General features: G+C 42.8%; 1 protein-coding gene across 4 annotated transcripts in view; it reads right to left on the bottom strand.

Moving 5' to 3' along the window:
* Positions 1–17581, bottom strand: part of kaznb (kazrin, periplakin interacting protein b) — a 162749-nt gene that overhangs the window by 26908 nt on the left and 118260 nt on the right. For 3 of the 4 annotated variants that reach the window (XM_018725249.2, XM_018725250.2, XM_018725251.2), the window contains one exon: positions 7793–7897. In XM_018725249.2, coding sequence (XP_018580765.1) covers positions 7793–7897 — 105 coding nt within the window. Of the gene's footprint in view, positions 1–335; positions 554–7792; positions 7898–17581 lie in introns of those variants that run through there. The other variant, XM_018725252.1, reaches the window with a different exon arrangement.

The raw sequence follows: 17581 nt of genomic DNA, 5'->3' as shown, positions 1-17581 counted from the left end.
ATTATACATCTTCAACAGCCATAGTCCAACAGCTTTCATCCTGAGGGATCATCACTCCCCAGCACTTAATTACACTTATTTACCTGACACTTTCACTCCAAAGTGAATTACAATGTTAAGCTACTTACAATCATTTACCTCTTTAAACAGTCATTTTACTGAGGCAATTTAAGATAAGTACTTTGTTCAGGGGTACTACAGGTGGAAGTGGGATTCAAACCTACAACCGATGTATTCAAAGACAGCAGCTCTGACCACTACATTCCCAGCTGCCCAGTTTCGCTGGAATGAAACTTGGCTTAAACCAGACAGCCCCTCCCGGTACCCGTGCTCACCAGGCCGACCCTCCTCCTTGTCTGACTTCATGTCCCACGCAGCACAATCCTCCAAGTATTCCACCTCCAGCACTCCTGATGTGTGTCCCCGCACCAGGTACACACAGCTCACACGCAGCACTGACCTGGTTTAAATGCGTACAACTCTCAGCCTTCGCCACCCAACACCGCCCAGGCAGCAGGAAGTGTCCTGCCCTCCTCTCACTCGCACCTGCAACAGCGTCTCCGTTTCGTTTCACCTGTTCTCAGACGCTCCCACCTGTTTGTCAGGCATTTTCCACTCCACCCCACCCCTCGTCCGCTGCTCTCCCCCTCCCTCCTCCTCGCTTACTCACACACACACACACAGGAATGCTGGCTAACTGAGAGGTGGAGCAAAGAGAGTGAAAGGTGCTTCTCAGGTTTCAACACAGGTGTGCGTTACTACGCTGTGGTTCTTGCTCCGCCTACTGGACACATGGTCCCTCCATCACGGCCCTCACACTGTTTTCGCTCGCATCTTCAGTTGCTGATGAACCTCATGACCAATCAATAGCAAGCTAATGCAGTTTTCACTGATGGATCAAGGATATAAAGGGTTCCGCAGTAGTTGAAAGCTATTTCTGTTCTCACTTGTCAGACAAAACTAACAGGCAGCTTCTCAGGCAAAAAGACTGCACCACATAGTATTAAAAAAGGTAAACCAAGTATAAAGTGTCACTGAAGCATGGTGGTTAGCAGGGGTATCTTGCAGCACCTGGGCTTCAAAATAATACATTCCTGCTCAGTCTGTGTAGAGCAGGCTGGACCTGGCAGGATCTCCCAATTGTCTGGATTTGCTCTGGTTTCCTCCCACAGTTTGAAGGGATGAGGTTCAGGTGAATTCATGACTCCTACTTGGCTACAGTGTGAGCGTGCGTGTCTCTGTCGACACTGTAATGGACTGCTGTCTTGTGTAGGATGTACCCTGACTGGCACATGCTTCCGGAACAGACTCTGGACCGCCACAACTCTGCCACGGGATAAATGGTTATTGACAGTGAACATTTTCTAGCTGATGCTGCTTTTTGGGATAAACAAGAACACAAACTTTACAATTTCAAATTAGTAGAGGGAGGCAGATGATAACAGTGTGGTTAGAGCTGCTGCCTTCGGACCTAAAGGTCGCAAGTTGGAGTCTCACCTCCAGCTGTAGTACCTTCGAGCAAGGTACTTACTCAAAATTGCCATTACCCAGCTGTATAAACGGCTAAATAATCTTAAGTAGATTAACGTTCGAAGTTGCGTTGCAGAAGTGCCAACTAAATGTAGTTAAAAAAAAAAAAAAAAAAAAAAAAGGGAAGTTTAGGACAAGAAGATTTCGCCTGTATTACTTTAACCCCTTTCAACGCTTCTTCTTTTCTGCGTAACAGCATTATTCAGGGCTGTGTCAACCCTGATAAAGGTAACCTAACAGGGAAGAAGTTACCCGTTTCACTGTGAGCACAAGTATCAGGCTGCAAGTTCAGATTAGGTTTCAGTGATTTGCCTGGTGATTAGCTCTACTCCATGACCACACACTCTACGCAGAGCCCTGCTATGAAAAAGAAATAAAGTGTTATATGACATGGATAAGTGAGCAGTGATGCTCAGATGCCACAGCATTTCCTTGCTCTACACTGGGTGTGCCTTTATGATGACTCCTTCTCTTCTGTCACAAGTCACAGAAATGTGCCAAAGTCATCTCAGAAAGAGACACGCAGAAGACAAAGCATGTATCACTGCTATCCCATCCCCCAGGGGCAGGAAATGTCTCGTCCCTCCCTTCTGAAACAAATACAGGACACGTCAAGTTCAGCAGTGTGTTTCTCGTGCTCGTCCTACTCACTCTTTGCTTACGAGCTTCGCCATTACACTGGTGAATGACTAAGTGCTCCAGGAATGTATTTATTATATTTAATAATTTTTAATAATTCATCTAACACAGGAAAAGCCTACATGCAGCTACTCATGTAATATACACTGGTTCATATGGTGATGTGTAAGAAAATGACTACTCTGTGATTACATATCTTTGGCTAAATTCCCTACTTCTACAATTAATATTGTTCCACATTTCATCCTTATTGGCTTCATTTGATCCACTGGTAACTGCATCTGGTAGCGAAGTGTTTAGACCAGCTGCCTTTGAACCCACACAGTGCAGGTTTGAATCACACCTCCAGCTATAGTACCTTTGTGCTAGACACTTACTCTAAATTACTCAAGTAAAATTACCCAGCTGCATAAATGGGTAAATAACCGTAAGTGGCTAAACTCTGTAAGTCACTTTGAAGAAATGTCAGCTAAATGAATAAACGTAGCTACTCTGAGAAGGCCGGCTGCGATCTCGGCAGTCCACGTTGATGGAAGCTGATGATTGCATACCATGGTGGATGAGACCTAACCCTGGACAAGACATTATCTTACCAGCGTCTAACAATGAATAAACAACTGCTTAAGATTTTTCATTTTTTTTTTTTTTAAATTTAAATCTAGAATGCCTCGGAGGGGCAGTCACTGGCATTTCGACCCCAGCAGTTTTTTGCTGCCTTTCCTGTTCGTTGGGATTTTTTTGTTCCTTTCCTCCGCGGCCAGTAGGCTCACTTACAGCTTTAATAACTACATAGTTATTGTAGTAATTTGAGGTATAGCCAACCTGTTATTTGTATTATGTCTCTGATCCTTTGCTCAACGCTCTGTGGCCCTGTGTGAGAAGAGCACTATGAAAATAAATCGAATTGAATGTCACTAACGACTGACTGCCGATATTTCTGCAATCAGTCTCAGCAGCCCCCCCTTCAGGAAGCAGATGTGTGTGCAGCACCTCCAAGGAATCATTCATATTCCATGTAATTAAAAAATTGAGAGTGGAGGAGGATCAGTAAGGAAAACCACAGGAACAAGTCTTTAATCTCAAGGCCAACAGGCTTATCGCAAAAACGCCCAATTATCCCTTATCATTACTTTTCAAAGGCAAAGACGAGTCTCTGACATCTCAGCTGAAGTCTTCACAAGGCCTTACGCTGGAGCAAACAGAAAGTGTGTTGAACTGCCATGCGCCAGCTTGTATTTTCTCCGATTATAAAACCACAGAGTGTTTCTCAGTAGGTAGGCAGGCAGACACGCCTAAAGGGTTAAGTCACTTGATCATTTGTGTGATGAATGTGTGATGAGTGTGAAGAATTTCATGATACTTGTACACAGTACTTGTACCAATGACAGTAAACTTGAAACTCGAACTTGAATGTTGGTGTATATGGTGAAGGAAACAAAGTAACTGTACTTAATCACATCCGCAGCTATGTCTCTTTCTGCTAATGTAATGCACGCATTGTATTTTCAATGAGAAGTTTGTCACTTTGGAGAAAATCATCTATTAAATGAATACATGTAAATGTAAAGTCAAGGCCGGTGTCTCATAGCAATGGTCAGTCTCTCACAGTTGTTAGATTTCGCATGATGATCAGTTTCAATTGTGTGTGATTCCGCATGATGATTAGTCTAATAATTGCAGGACTCCACGTGATGATCAGTCTCAGAATTGTGTCAGTTTTCACATAATGATCAGTTTAACAATTGTGTCGGATTCCGTGCGATGATCAGTCTCTCTCATAAACATGTCAGTTTCCACACAAAGGCCCTGTCTCTCTATGGCAGCATCTTGTCTTCTCCTCAACCACACGTGTCAGCTGTGCCGGGCACCACCATAAATTCTGTGTGCTGAACTTCTCTTTGTCTCTATGAATGTCCAATCTCTTCCATTTCTCCTCCTTTGTATTTCTCCTTTCACTCTCAATTTTAAAATGAAAATGGGGTTTATTGCTTTTACTTTACCTAACAGAATTATAAAACAAAGTTACAGAAAGTGCAGTCATGTAAAACAATTTGCTGGTAAGCTGTCTACTTTTATTCAAAGAAACATTAAGTATTTTACCCATTTATGCAGCTGGGCCTATTAGAAATTCAGTAGGTACAGTACCTTGTTCAGAGATACCACAGATTAAATCGACAGCCTTGAGGTTACAAATCCATGTGCTTAACTGATATAATACCTGCTCCAATAAAGATTTTATATCAGTGGTATCAAAACCAATGTTCCTTATTTACCACAAACCAGCAATGTTAAGAAAATGAAACATATGGAATCTACACAGAGGAAAATATACAGAATCCATCAAGGAATATTGCAGTGAGCACAAGTTTGGGCTCCAATGGGGCAAAGAATGATGCCTGGAAGCTTTCCATGCCAAATATTTACTGGAACATCGACACACAGCGAGAGGAATCACTAAGTACAGGAGGACAAAATTTGTCCTCGGTTCGAGGAACCCCTGTTTTTCACCTCAGACCAGCCTATTGAAACCCCCCAAGTGGTGCTCACCTCCTTACGGTCCCTCATACAAGGTTCACGGCTCCTACTCGAAGGGAACCGAACGCATTTTATGGCCGTTTAGAACTCATACACAAAGACCCCCCAGTACGAGCTCCCGTAGGGCTGCATGACTCCAATTTCTCCATCTCTGCAGCACAAGTGAGAAAAACTTTTAGCCGAGTCAACATCCGCAAAGCTGCTGGTCTGGATGGAATTTCAGGACAAGTTTTAAAAACATGCAGCGAGCAACTGGCTACTGTCTTCACGGACATATTTAACACCTCCTTAAAAAGCTCAACCGTGTACTCACCTGCTTCAAAAACACCACCATTATCCCCGTTCCTAAAAAGAACAAAGTGAGCTGCCTTGATGACTATTGCCCAGTGGCACTGATCCCCATTGCAATGAAATGCTTTGAGAGGCTGGTGCTGGGACATGTTAAGGACACCATCCCAGACACTCTGGACCCACTGCAGTTTGCCTACCACCACAACAGAGCCACTGAAGATGCAATATCACATACCCTTCACACCATTCTGGCTCCCCTGGACAATAAAAACTGCTGTGCAAGGCTATTATTTGTGAACTACAGCTCGGCATTTAACACTGTCATCCCAACCAAGCTGATCCACAAACTGCTAGGACTGGGAGTGAGTACCACATTGTGCAGTTGGATACTGGATTTCCTCACCAACAGACCCCAGCGTGTGCGGATTGGCAGAAACACCTCCCCCCCACTGATCCTCAACACTGGCACTCCACAGGGGAGCATCCTGAGCCCAGTGCTGTATTCCTTGTTCACACATGACTGTGGCCAGTCACAGCTCCAACACCATCATAAAGTTTGCTGACAATACCACCACTGTGGGTCTGATCACCAGCAACGATGAGACGGCCTACAGAGAGGAGGTGAGGCTCCTGGGAGAGCAGTACCAGGACAACAACCTGTCTCTCAATGTCAGTAAAACTAAGGAGCTGGTGACTGACTTCAGGAAACAGGATACGGTTCATGCATCCATATACATAGGAGGGGACGTTGTAGAGAGGGTCAACAGCTTCAGATTCCTAGGGGTCACCCTCACTACCAATCTCACATGGACTGAGCACACAGCATCAACCATCAAAAAGGCCCATCAATGTCTCCACTTCCTCAGGCGCCTGAAGAAAGTCAGGATGTCCGCTACAGTCCTCACCACTTTCTACACGATCAATCATCAAGGACACCAGGACACCTACACCACACGCTGCCTCAGAAAGACTATGCGCATCATGGAGGATCAGAGTCACCCCGCATGGGCACTTTTCTCTTTTCTGCTGTCTGGAAAATGGCTTAGGTCTATTCGAACCCACACTGCTAGGTACAGGAACAGATTTTGCCCCACTGCTATAAGAGCATACAACACTGATTGATGTGCCACCTTTTGCAGCTAGAGTTGGACTGTTCCCTCCAAGCACATCAGCACATTACTTGCATTGTCAGTAAGTATTCTCACTTTTAAGTACTCTTGCTGTCTATTGTTATTTATTGCTATTGGTATTATTTATTGTTTTGTTTTTGTGGAGTACCATCTATTGTTTTAGTTCAAAGTCTGTGGAGAAGCACTTAAACAAGAATTTCATGGTACCTGTACACGGTACTTCTACTTATGACAATAAACCTTAAACCTTGAAGGGAGCGCCCTTTGGGAGCACGGGCAGTTGGAATATATTTAGAGGAATGTATACGGAATATATAGAATTTCATGCTATGAGATTTCTGTCCAAACGTCCAAGGAGACACTGCCTATAAGGTAAAATCTGGACTTTCTGTGCGCCTCTCTTTTTCCCTCTCCTGCCCCACCTTCTCCCATCTCATAGTTTAGAAGCCCTGCAGTTTGGAGGCTCCTACCAGGGCCTTAATTGTAGGGACTGCAGGACCACCGGCCATCTGTTAGTCCAGCACAGCGGCACGCTTCTGTGGATTAGAGGCAGAGGAGCCTTTTAACAGCTCCTCGAAGTGCTGGTGACACAGGAACTGTGAGCTGAGAGCACTCTTAGATACATTACAGGAGCGATCTGGCACCGGAGTTCTGAGTATAGGACTGCTACAGAAGTAGTGAACCTGCTTTATAGGCAGTGACACTCAGCACGGTGTCTCATCTGAGATAAGCGCTACGAGTCTGATCACAGAAGGCAATTTCTTACACACTGTGCTCAGCTCCAGCAAGCATCTAGCTGTGTCGCTAAGTGCTATACATTTAGTCATTTATCTGATGCTTTCCTCCAAAACAACATACAATGTCAAGCTACTTAATTATTTACCCATTCATACAGCTGAGTAATTTCACTGGAGCAATTCAGGGAATGTACCTTGACCAAGGATACTACAACAGAACGTGGGATTCAAACCAGAAACCTTTGGGTCCAAAGACAGCAGCTCTAACCACTATGCTACAAGATGCCCCCAATAATTTGCATAATAACAACAACTTTGCAGGGACTATCCTTGTAAGTTGCCTTGGATAAAGGAGTCAGCTCAAAAGAAAAGTTTATTATTGTTATCATCATCACAATCCATTTTCATTTTTTTTGAGCTGACTTCTTTGTCCAAGGCAATTTACAGAGATGCTTTACACAAAATGAAAGAAAGTGACTGCAAGATTCAATCAGCTGAAGACACACCCAGGTCAATGCAAAGCAATGAGACAAAGGAAAACACATGACAGCAGTTGCTAAATCATGGGGCAGCTGAGGAAAGGAAAGCCCAAAACCTGAGCAACTGAAAGAAAAATAAATGCCTGTAGGTCTAAGTCCCAGTGTGCACCCACCCAAATACCCACAATTTAACTCAGCTGACTGTGTCCTGCAAACAGATGTGAATAAACCGGTTAACTCTGCTGTAGGTTAGAAATTTCACGTCGCTCCTGTGGAAAAATATAAGCTAATTGTTATGAAACATAAGCGCTCTTCCTTTGCGGAATAAACAGCTCTGCTCCTGGGTTCTCACCCACAGCTGAGCCTCTGCATGAGAGCCACTGTCTGGTCTGGCCCCATTCCAGTGTGACCCGGGTACAGGCACGTGGCCGAGCAGCCAGCGACATCCTACCTTTGTCCAAGGATGAGTCCGGAGTGCTGAAATCCATCAGGCTCGAGAGGTCTGTCTGGAAGCAGAGATCAGTGGCTGGCATCTGCCTGTGGTGTCCCGACGAACCTGTGGGGGGGGGGAGTTAAGAGCTCCTTTTAAAACACACGGTGAACGCAGTACGATCTGACCCTACACCCTACTCAGCATGAAACAACTAGGATGTTTTCACTTTTATAAATGAAGTTCATTAAAAAATTCAAAACTTTCTGTACATGATATCTGCTAATTACTCCATGTTGGATGGACATGTATTGCGTGCTTGTCAGTGCTCTTTAAATGGAAGGCAATGTCTTCACAAAGGGAGACAGCTGCCAAGACTAAAGGAATGCATAAATCCAGCAGCTAGAACAGCTGACAGTGTAGCGGTCAGAGCTGCTGTCTTTCGACCCAAAGGTCACCTCCAGTTGTAGTACCCTTGCGCAAGGTACTTACCCTAAATTGCTCCAGTAAAAAAAAAAAAAAAATACCCAGCTGTATTAATGGGTAATTAATTGCAAGTACCTTAACACTGTGAACCCCTTTGTATAAAAGCCTCAGCTAGATAAATGTAAATCAGAAACAAGGTAAAGTGTGGGAAAACCAGTGTCCATTCTAACTTGACAGCTAGGTGGTGCAATAGTGCAAGGCTGACACGTCTAACTCTACACATACCTGAACAGGGCTTTACAACTGTAAATACCTCCAGTGAAATGATGCACAAACCGAAAAATACTTATAGTTCATTAAATGGCTGTCAGATATAGAAGAAAGTGTTTCGGCAAAGTTTTTTTTTAATCTAAGTCATGATGAACATGTACAGGATATGGCTATTAGTTATCGATTCCAAAGAGTGACAATGTCGCCGTTGATAATGGCAGGAAATAAGATACTGTATGCGAAATATGTCACAGTTTATACGGGTTCGGGTAAGACATGCTGTCTTACACTGCTGCCTGAACCATGAGCCAACAAAATGCAGCAAGAGTTCATGTAAATAAAGCGAATTGTAAACAACACTCAGGCTGATTTATTTATCCATGTAGGCCAGAACTGTAAACCCTAATGTGTGTGTAGTCAACCACAGCATGTCACTGTAAACCGGAGTGGTAAACCCTAGTATGTTACTAATGACTGGAACCTGGTATACTTATTTGACATATGTGATGGGACAGATCTTTATAGCTGGAACACTAGAATAGAAAGACCCAGCTCTGGAGCATCTACAGCGGTAATGGGGTTTAAACAAGGAGTACAATGTTACTCAACACCTCACATCTACTGGAGATACAAGGGAGCGAGATCATGGCCGAACGCAGGCTGGATGTCCACAGCAGTCACGGAGAAGGGGTGATATATACACACCGCGCCGCCACACTAAGTTAGGATGTGTGTTCACTGTCAGGTAGGAGAGATTGGTGAAAAGCTGCACTTTCGCCTCCAGTGTCACAAGAATGACAGGATCAGAAGGAAATTCCATAATAAACCTGCCCACCTCCCTGCATTTCGTTGACATGATCCCTCAGGAAATGCTTTCCACAGCAGCCCTGGCCTCCCAGTGCGGTTTGGGGAACATTGCTTGTTGCTTTTATATACAGTACACATATTTATAGGTAGTAGACATACAGTAGTTGTACATAGTTATTGCACAAAGTGATTTTATGTAGTTAAATACTGTCAACATACTATTCCCTACTTTTAAAATTTTCATTAATAGTCTGAACATTTTTGGTAAAATTGATAAAATCGCCAATAAAGCGCATCTGTATTTGAAAACTGGTAAATTTATTGCATGACCCTTCTCATTTCTGCCTTGAAATGGCTTCAGTTTAGTACTTTGTGCTTGAAAGATCCTACACCAAATTGTGGTTAGATGTATTCTTGCTGTGTACTACAAGGAAGTCAGAACAAAACATGTAATTAGATTCTATAGTTTTCCTGGACAGAGCACTGTCACGGAAAAAAAACTTCTTTTTTTCCTTCCTCCTGATGGTCCATTTCTTCAGGTTCATTTTTCTGATCTACGGCCTTCAAAAAACTCCCTTGACCCAGGACGCTTACAGAATTTAGCATTGCATCTGTACACCTATATTACACTTTAACCTTCAGTTTGCTTTTTTGTCATCCATACTTGAAAAACAGAACTTGGAAAAAACACAGATCAAAGCATATACATACTTATCAACATGACAATAAATATGGAATAAGTGAGCATGACAGCAAATGGTATGAAAATTCTCGCAATAGAAAAATTCTTCAAATGTTCTGTCAAATGCATTTCATTTTAGATTAAGTTCTCCCGCTGTGTTTCGAATGTACTATTTGTCCCACCCAGTCGCGGTCCAATCCTGAGTGACAGCACAGGGCCCAACGCCAAGCAGTGGTGGGATTTAGACACTGATTATGGACTTCAATGCATTCAAGTTGACTTGAGACTGGGTCACAGACAGCACAGAGATGAGCAGCTGTGAGCGGGGGGTCATGTGGGCGAATATTCCAACTTGAGGTGTACAGTGTCCATGAACTGTACTCAACACAGCAGTGACAACGGGAGAGGGTGCTGAGAGAAAAGGAGATCAAGCCGCTATCAATGAAGAACCAGACAGCTCTCGCTGGGAACGCCAGCATGAGGGGCTAATCCAATAACACAGATGCCACTGAAGTAACACTTTAAATATGCTATACTAGTGAAGAAAACACACCGGTTTATTGCTTTTGTGGGGAAGCAGGCATCTCAGTGTGAATGTGCATGTCCATTTTTCATGATTTCTTCCCCCATTCACAACGTCTTCACCGATAACATGTAAAAAGCTATAGCAGATGAAAAGAAATAATAAGAAAAAAAAAAAAGAGGTGTAATGAAGAAGAGAGATACACGAGAGCATCGCACCAGTACTTTCACTGCAGTTGGAAATATTGACATGTTTGTTTAAAAAAAAAAAAAAAAAAAAAAAGACAGACAATACAGAGCCACTCTCGTCTAACAGGAGATCTCAGACTCAGCATGTTCCACAGCCTTAGTGAGACCTACAGACAGCATCGCACACGGTCCCAGCCTCTCCATCACACAGGTCTCCAGTGCTGGCGCCGTGCTCTAATGGAGAACTGCAACCAGTCGATCCCCGGCAGCCCCAGGCCACACTCAACAGCCCACCTCCACAACACACAACCAGAGACAAAGGGAATTCATTACTGTTTATCTAACCTCTCCAAGAGGCTGTTGGAAGGCAGCTTCCTGCTGCTGGAGAGCCCCCTTGAATTACACCCACCAGTGCCATTCAAGGAACCACGAGTTAAGAAATACAACAGCAATCCTCCCCACACACACACTGCAGGCCCCCTGTTGCTCTGCACCTTAAGTGTAGGTACACTCACAATGCACACCCACATTATCGACACACACACAGAATGATCAATCAAACCTCAACCGCTGGTTGAAAAAACCCAGATTACTCTCCTCTCCCTCTGTCTGGCTGAGAGATCTTAGAGGCTGCCCATGACGACAGGAAGACAAGGTTACGAATATCCACCAAAACATCCCTTTCATAAGGAGGCCATTAGAGACGGCCGCGCCACACTGTGCTTTTACACAACCAATGAAAGCCACCTAATCTTGCTCTTTCACTTAGATTTAGCTCATAATGAAATAACAGTAAGAAAAAGTAGATTAAATCTACACATTTAAAGAATAATAAAAAAAATAATCCCTTCAAAAAGGCAAGTCTTTGTGCAGAGACACAAAGTTCTCATTAGCTCCTTGAGCCTGACATTTCTTGTGCTCACCTCATTTGTTCCAGAGATTTCTCAGGCCTTTGAACTTCACATGCAGCACCCTGAAGACCAACGACTCCAATTAATTCTAGTGTCTAACCACTGAAGCCCGGATTCCTGAAGGTGAAGATTACTCTGTCTGTGCCAGAGAAATTTCCAGACATTGCAGAGGTTTAATGTCACTCTGCAGAATTCGGTGGGACAACCAACAGTGGCCATATCAAAAGCAGTACGGTGATGAACATCAGCCTACAGAAGACATCACACTTACGCACTTGTCAGATTCCCTGCCTTGCCACTGATTTAAAAGCACTGCTAATTTTCACATTCTAAAATAGACCTCCCTTCCGACAAAATCATCATAATTATCTGGCATTGAGTCGAGAAACATCAATTCCACTTAAATGAAATATTCAAATAGCAAAAAACATGCTTTTCAAAGCCTCATCACAACGATTCCGCATGCCTTATACAATGCAAAGAAATCAAACTTGGGATTGTGAAAGAATGACTATAGATATACTGTGATTTACTAGAAGCTCCATCAAAATTTACACGTTCATGCTCTTTCAACACTCTGACCCTTGCAGCTTGTTATGTAAAAAAGAATCAGTCCCTACAGGGCACTTACAGGGTTGAAGCCACAGTTTAAAGCCACGTCCTAATATGTTAAGGTGAAGGACCTGCAGTCATGAGCTACGCTTAAGATAAAACTTGTGAATTATTCAGATCAGGACTGCACAATTATGAGCTACAGTGTTGATGTTAGGCTCTGTAATTATGGCTGCCAACGTTAATGTGAGGGCTGCACAATGATGAGGTGTAATGCTCAGGTCACAACTGTGCAGTTAGGAGCTGACGTAGACAGACATCTCAAAGCCACACAGCTGAAATCAGCCATGCTGAGATCGTTGCTTTGCGGATGGGATGCACAGTGCTGAGGTCATGGCCGTGCAGTCCTAAATGGCCCATCCAGGGCAGGGCATCTTCTCCAAGACCAATTACAAATGAAGCAAAGCTGGAGCAGAAACGGAGCAGCCTGCTGGGTAATGGAACTGCCCATCATCCAAGTGGTGTGGTTGCCCCTCTCTGACAGGGAATGATGAAATCTGCTCATCAGTGGTACGTAATCAGCCATTCACAGCAGGTGAAACAGGGAAAAGGTAGCAGGCTCCACGGTGGCCTTTTTCTTCATGCTAAAGAACAGCAGTGGCAAAAGGGATCATTTACTTTTTTGATTTGTACAATTTAATTAATTACGGATGCCATGAAACCCTTACGCTCAGGACTGGTGGAAAGATGTGAACAAATAACTCTGATGGAACATCACACTTGATCCTAGATGAGAATGAAGAAAGGTCATATTCAGAATAGTTCAAATGGGAGATAAAAATTGTGCCTGAAACAGGAAAAAAACTGCTTAATATCTCATTAAAGAGATAAAGCAAAACACTATAGTTTAATATTTTGTTTTACATATAAATATACATATTTTAATAAAAAAAGCTGGTATTCACTCAGTTTTGTAGCAGGTTTACATATACAAATGTAAACAAACAGAGCCACCACAGAATTCCCTGACTTTGTGTTTCACAGAAAATGTTTTGTGGTTTCTTTATGTGAAAAACGCTAGGTATGCAGGACTAAGTATGCAGTCTTGGGCACCTTCTGGCCGTGGATATCAGAAGTCTTGAGAGCAACAGGGTGTTACAAGAAAATCAAAAGACAAACACACCAGCCCCTGCATGTAAATTTATATTACACAGTCAGTTGTCTCAGAGAAGAGTGTTCTGTAGAACTGCATGATTGTGAAGCCTGAAGAAATTACAGGAACTCACAAGATTAATAATAATTTTGCTTTGTGATGTTGTATTTAAAAATGTCAGGATGTTGACCAGAACAGATCTGCATCCTGAAAAGTTCACTAGCACACCACAAAAAGACACAGTTTTAAGAAAAACCTAACACTTTCTCACGTATTGTGGATGATAAATTAATTACATAGTATATGAATAAAGACTTTAGGATAGAATCACAGAAAACACACTACCATACAGCCATCAAGACAAATGGTGACCATATATTGACACCCATCTAACAAGCAAAGCCAACTCATTAAGGCCACTGATGGCAGTTTTGGGGGAAGAAGGAACACGGAGGAAGGCTCACACGGTTTCTAACTATCAAGTGGATGCTTCATCAGATGGTACTGTGCGAAGGAAAGTGCAAAGGGAACAGGGTTGGCCAAAATGTGACCGTTGACAGAATTAGACAGTCACTTCAAGTGCTGCACATGTGGCATCTGAGAAGAGACGTTTTTCACATTTGCATGGGACCATATGGTGTGCCTGGGTGCACCCAGGTGGAGCCTGGCAGTACATATGGCAGGCGCCAAGCAAAAGGGCCAAAGCTCCCAGCTGAATGTAGTATTCTGAGGGGTGGGGGGTTATTGGCTCTTTCACTGGGGCCTTCTGTACTGGGTTCTGGCTGCAGACACCCCAAAATATGGTAGAAAACAGAGAGGGGACAGTGAGACTAGGTCCCACTGAGTGCTTCCTTGGGCAATGAACCAGGTGACACGGTTAAAACACATATGGGATCCCCAGCTGTCAAAATCCTTTTAAACTTAAGTACTGAAAACTACTAATGACTACCCATCCCCACATGTACCATGTACTCTCCCCATTGTTATGCATAATTTTTATTTAAGCATAAACAGACCTGCAGGATTCAGTACATTTGTAAATACCCATGAAGTGTAGTCGAATCATATTTATTCACCTTTACCCTACATTGTGGATACAACCAATGCAAAAACTGTAAAATTGAAATACCTTCTTTCAGTACTGTGTATATAAATACAAAAACAACTTTCTGGTAGAAAACACAGACCTTCACTATCAAATTACGGCTGTGGTCTGAAAAAGAGGCATAATTTAGGAAATCATTAATTAAACTGAATTGGCATTTTGAACAGCTTATGAAAAGATTTAATGACTGTGGTTGATATTAAAAGCCAACAGAAAGGCTAAGTAATGAACAGAATATATATAAGGGGATACATGAGAGTAACTGTGACCTTTTCCATATGCCCTTCAAACAAATGTGTTTTCTATTGGCTTTTACCAGAAAACTGTATATTGGATAGTGTATTATAAATTGTATTGGATTATTGTGTACAGTGTTATTTATCTGTTTGCATTCCGTAATGTTGCTCAATGACAAACTCAGAGTTAAATCATAAGAGATCCACAGTAATCTAGAAGTGGTAACGTTTCTAAAAAAAAACATTTTTCAAAAATTATATTGTGAATTGAGCTGTGTGTAAGTACATAAATTTAAAGTTTCAAATGGATATGAGTGTAACAGAACAGTTTACTGATTTAACAGAATGGTGTTTTTTTTTTTTTTTTTTTTAAAGAAGCCTTTCATTCACAGTCCAGTCAGCATTTTTAAAGGCCATCAGCCAAAGTTTTGTCAAAAGGACATTCCTTCATCCCAAAACAGTGAACACTGTTAGAATTGCAGCACACAATGCACCAGTGGACACACAAAAAAAAAAAAAACCTTCAGTAGGACTGATATCACCAGTTTTATTCATTCCTGGATATCTGTAGCACCAATGGCATTGATGTATAGAAACAATCTCCCAAGTTCATTTATCTGTGAAGTGATGTTAAAATAACATGGAAGACTTAAAGCTGTGGGTGGTGTAAAATAAAAAAAAATTAAAAATTTAAAAAAAAAAAAAAAAAAAAAACAAAAACTGAAGCCGCTTACAAAGTAGAACTTTCAAAACTGAGGCTATTTCATGTTTAGCTTTTTCCCCCACGGAGAGAAAACGAGGTTCATAAACAATAGTAAAAGTTATTGGCAAGACAGGAAGATAGATGAATTCTGCACCAGCCAGACTCTCCACATCACTTCATACCAACCTTGGGGATTTAATAGCTCTGCTACAGTATGATGTGAGTTCTTAGCATTAAGGCATCAATCTTTAAGCTCTTTAACATGCTAATTAATCAATGTCAATGTCTGGCATGAGGAAATTTAAGTACTACAAGCTGTGAGGGGGTCCAAAAGTGTTGCCTGCTTGGAGAAGGTAAAAATAATTCCATTTAATGGATTTAGGTTTTGATAAGTGCATAATTAGCTTAAATATCCCTTCAGATGGATAAGAGAGTAATAAAACAGTGTACTGGGGTTTTGCAGTATATCATAAAAGATTACATTAACTCTTTTCTTATTAGGCACTCCAAATATAATAGGCATGTCTAAGGCAGATGATCAGACAGGATGATTAGCTGGTAGCAAAGGTTTTTGTAGTCTCATTTCTCCTGCCAGTAATAATTACCTGCAGCTGACACTGAGCAAAGGGTTTTTCACTAAACAGCCACGGTTTGCGATTTCAGACGAGGATTGTGCCGTGGTTGCAAAGCGAGTTATTTCTCAGTACGATCACAGTTGGAATAGAGAGGTAATCTGGAGCAGAGAGCACAGGTGCTGGTTGTTGGTAGATGGAAGGAAGCGAGCTCTGAGCACACAAGGAGGTCATGTTCTAACAAGGCCAGAACACAGTTGGGGGGATACTGCAACGCGGAGCCTGAGAGTGACTTCCTCTCCTAGGTTCTCCCTGCACTCCTCAGGGACTCGCAGCCTCAGATCCTTGACCCAAGACTCCTGGAGCCATCTGAGCACCCAACTGCTGCCTGCACATGTCCAGTCAGCCTGCTTCTGAGGCAGCAGCAGCAGCAATAAGAACAAAATAATTATGCATGTTTATTTCAAACAAGACTTTGCTTCTTTTTCTTACACTGTGACCTCCTGGGCGAAAGGCTGGATGGGACAAATGCCACAAACGGCGAGAATGTGCTTTGTCAGGGGGCAACGGCTCGGTGACACGACCTTCTTTCTCCTGTACTCTCGCTCTCGTTTCTACAAGGTTCATCACTGCGCAGAAAGCCCTGAGTGACAGAGAGCCACATCACACTCTTAGAAAGACTTCCACGGTCACTCTTCACAAAGCTGAGGAGGACCATTTTTGTTTACGGAGATTATTCCGACTGCGTGGGTTACGCTCATAACAATGAAGCGACATTCTCTACACCAATACAGAAAACACAACAAACAGTAACAAATGCCAATCGGACTTTCCTCTCGCTGGATATCTAAGTCACATGCGAAGTACTTCTGCGCCTCTCATCATGCGCAGCCCTGCTCAGGGGCGAAAAATGCAATCTGTTCATGTTTTGCTATAGTCTGCAGCTGCACAGCAAGATCAATAATGGCTATATTCATGGAGGATTAGCGCTGAGCGGTTGCTTTGCAGATCCACAACCTCCCTGGCCTCTAAAGCATCACCCGAAAGAGGAACAAACACCGGGGCTTGCTTAGGAGCTCATCCCAAACAGCTGTGACAAAAACTCGAGATGTTTGGGGAGTGCTTTTGCTGCAGCTGTTCCTCGGGGTGACTAGTCCTGTGTACTGGATGTCGACTCTAAATTGCAGCTATTAAGAAGGCAGGACAGTCTGGGGCTCATTAAAGAGCAACGAGAGCTCTGGCACTGCAGCAGCACGGTGACAAGGGCCACAAATTATGCAGAACAGACGGGAGTGTGTGTGTGTGTGTGTGTGTGTGTGTGTGTGTGTGTGTGTGTGTGTGTGTGTGTGTGTCAGTCACAGGCATGGAATGTGAGGAAGCAAGTGAGAGCAAGTAGGGCACATTGTGTGAGGGAGTGTGTAGATGAACACATTTATGTAACTGACACTTTTCTGCAACTTACACTGTTAAACTACTTAAAATTATTTATGTATTTATACAGCTAGGTAATTTTACCAGAGTAATTTACAGTAAGTACCTTGCTCAGGGGTACTAGAGCTGGAAGTGAGATTCAAAAATGTGACCTTCAGTTCCAAAGGGAACAACACTAACCACTACGCTACCAGCTGTCCCAGAGTAAGAAGAAAAGTGTATACAGTATGTGTACAATGTATAGGTGTGAT

Source organism: Scleropages formosus, chromosome 22 (assembly GCF_900964775.1).
Source record: "Scleropages formosus chromosome 22, fSclFor1.1, whole genome shotgun sequence".
In the NCBI taxonomy this organism is placed as follows: domain Eukaryota; kingdom Metazoa; phylum Chordata; class Actinopteri; order Osteoglossiformes; family Osteoglossidae; genus Scleropages; species Scleropages formosus.
Note: the sequence above shows the minus strand (reverse complement) of the source record. Positions and strands in the feature narration are given on the sequence as shown.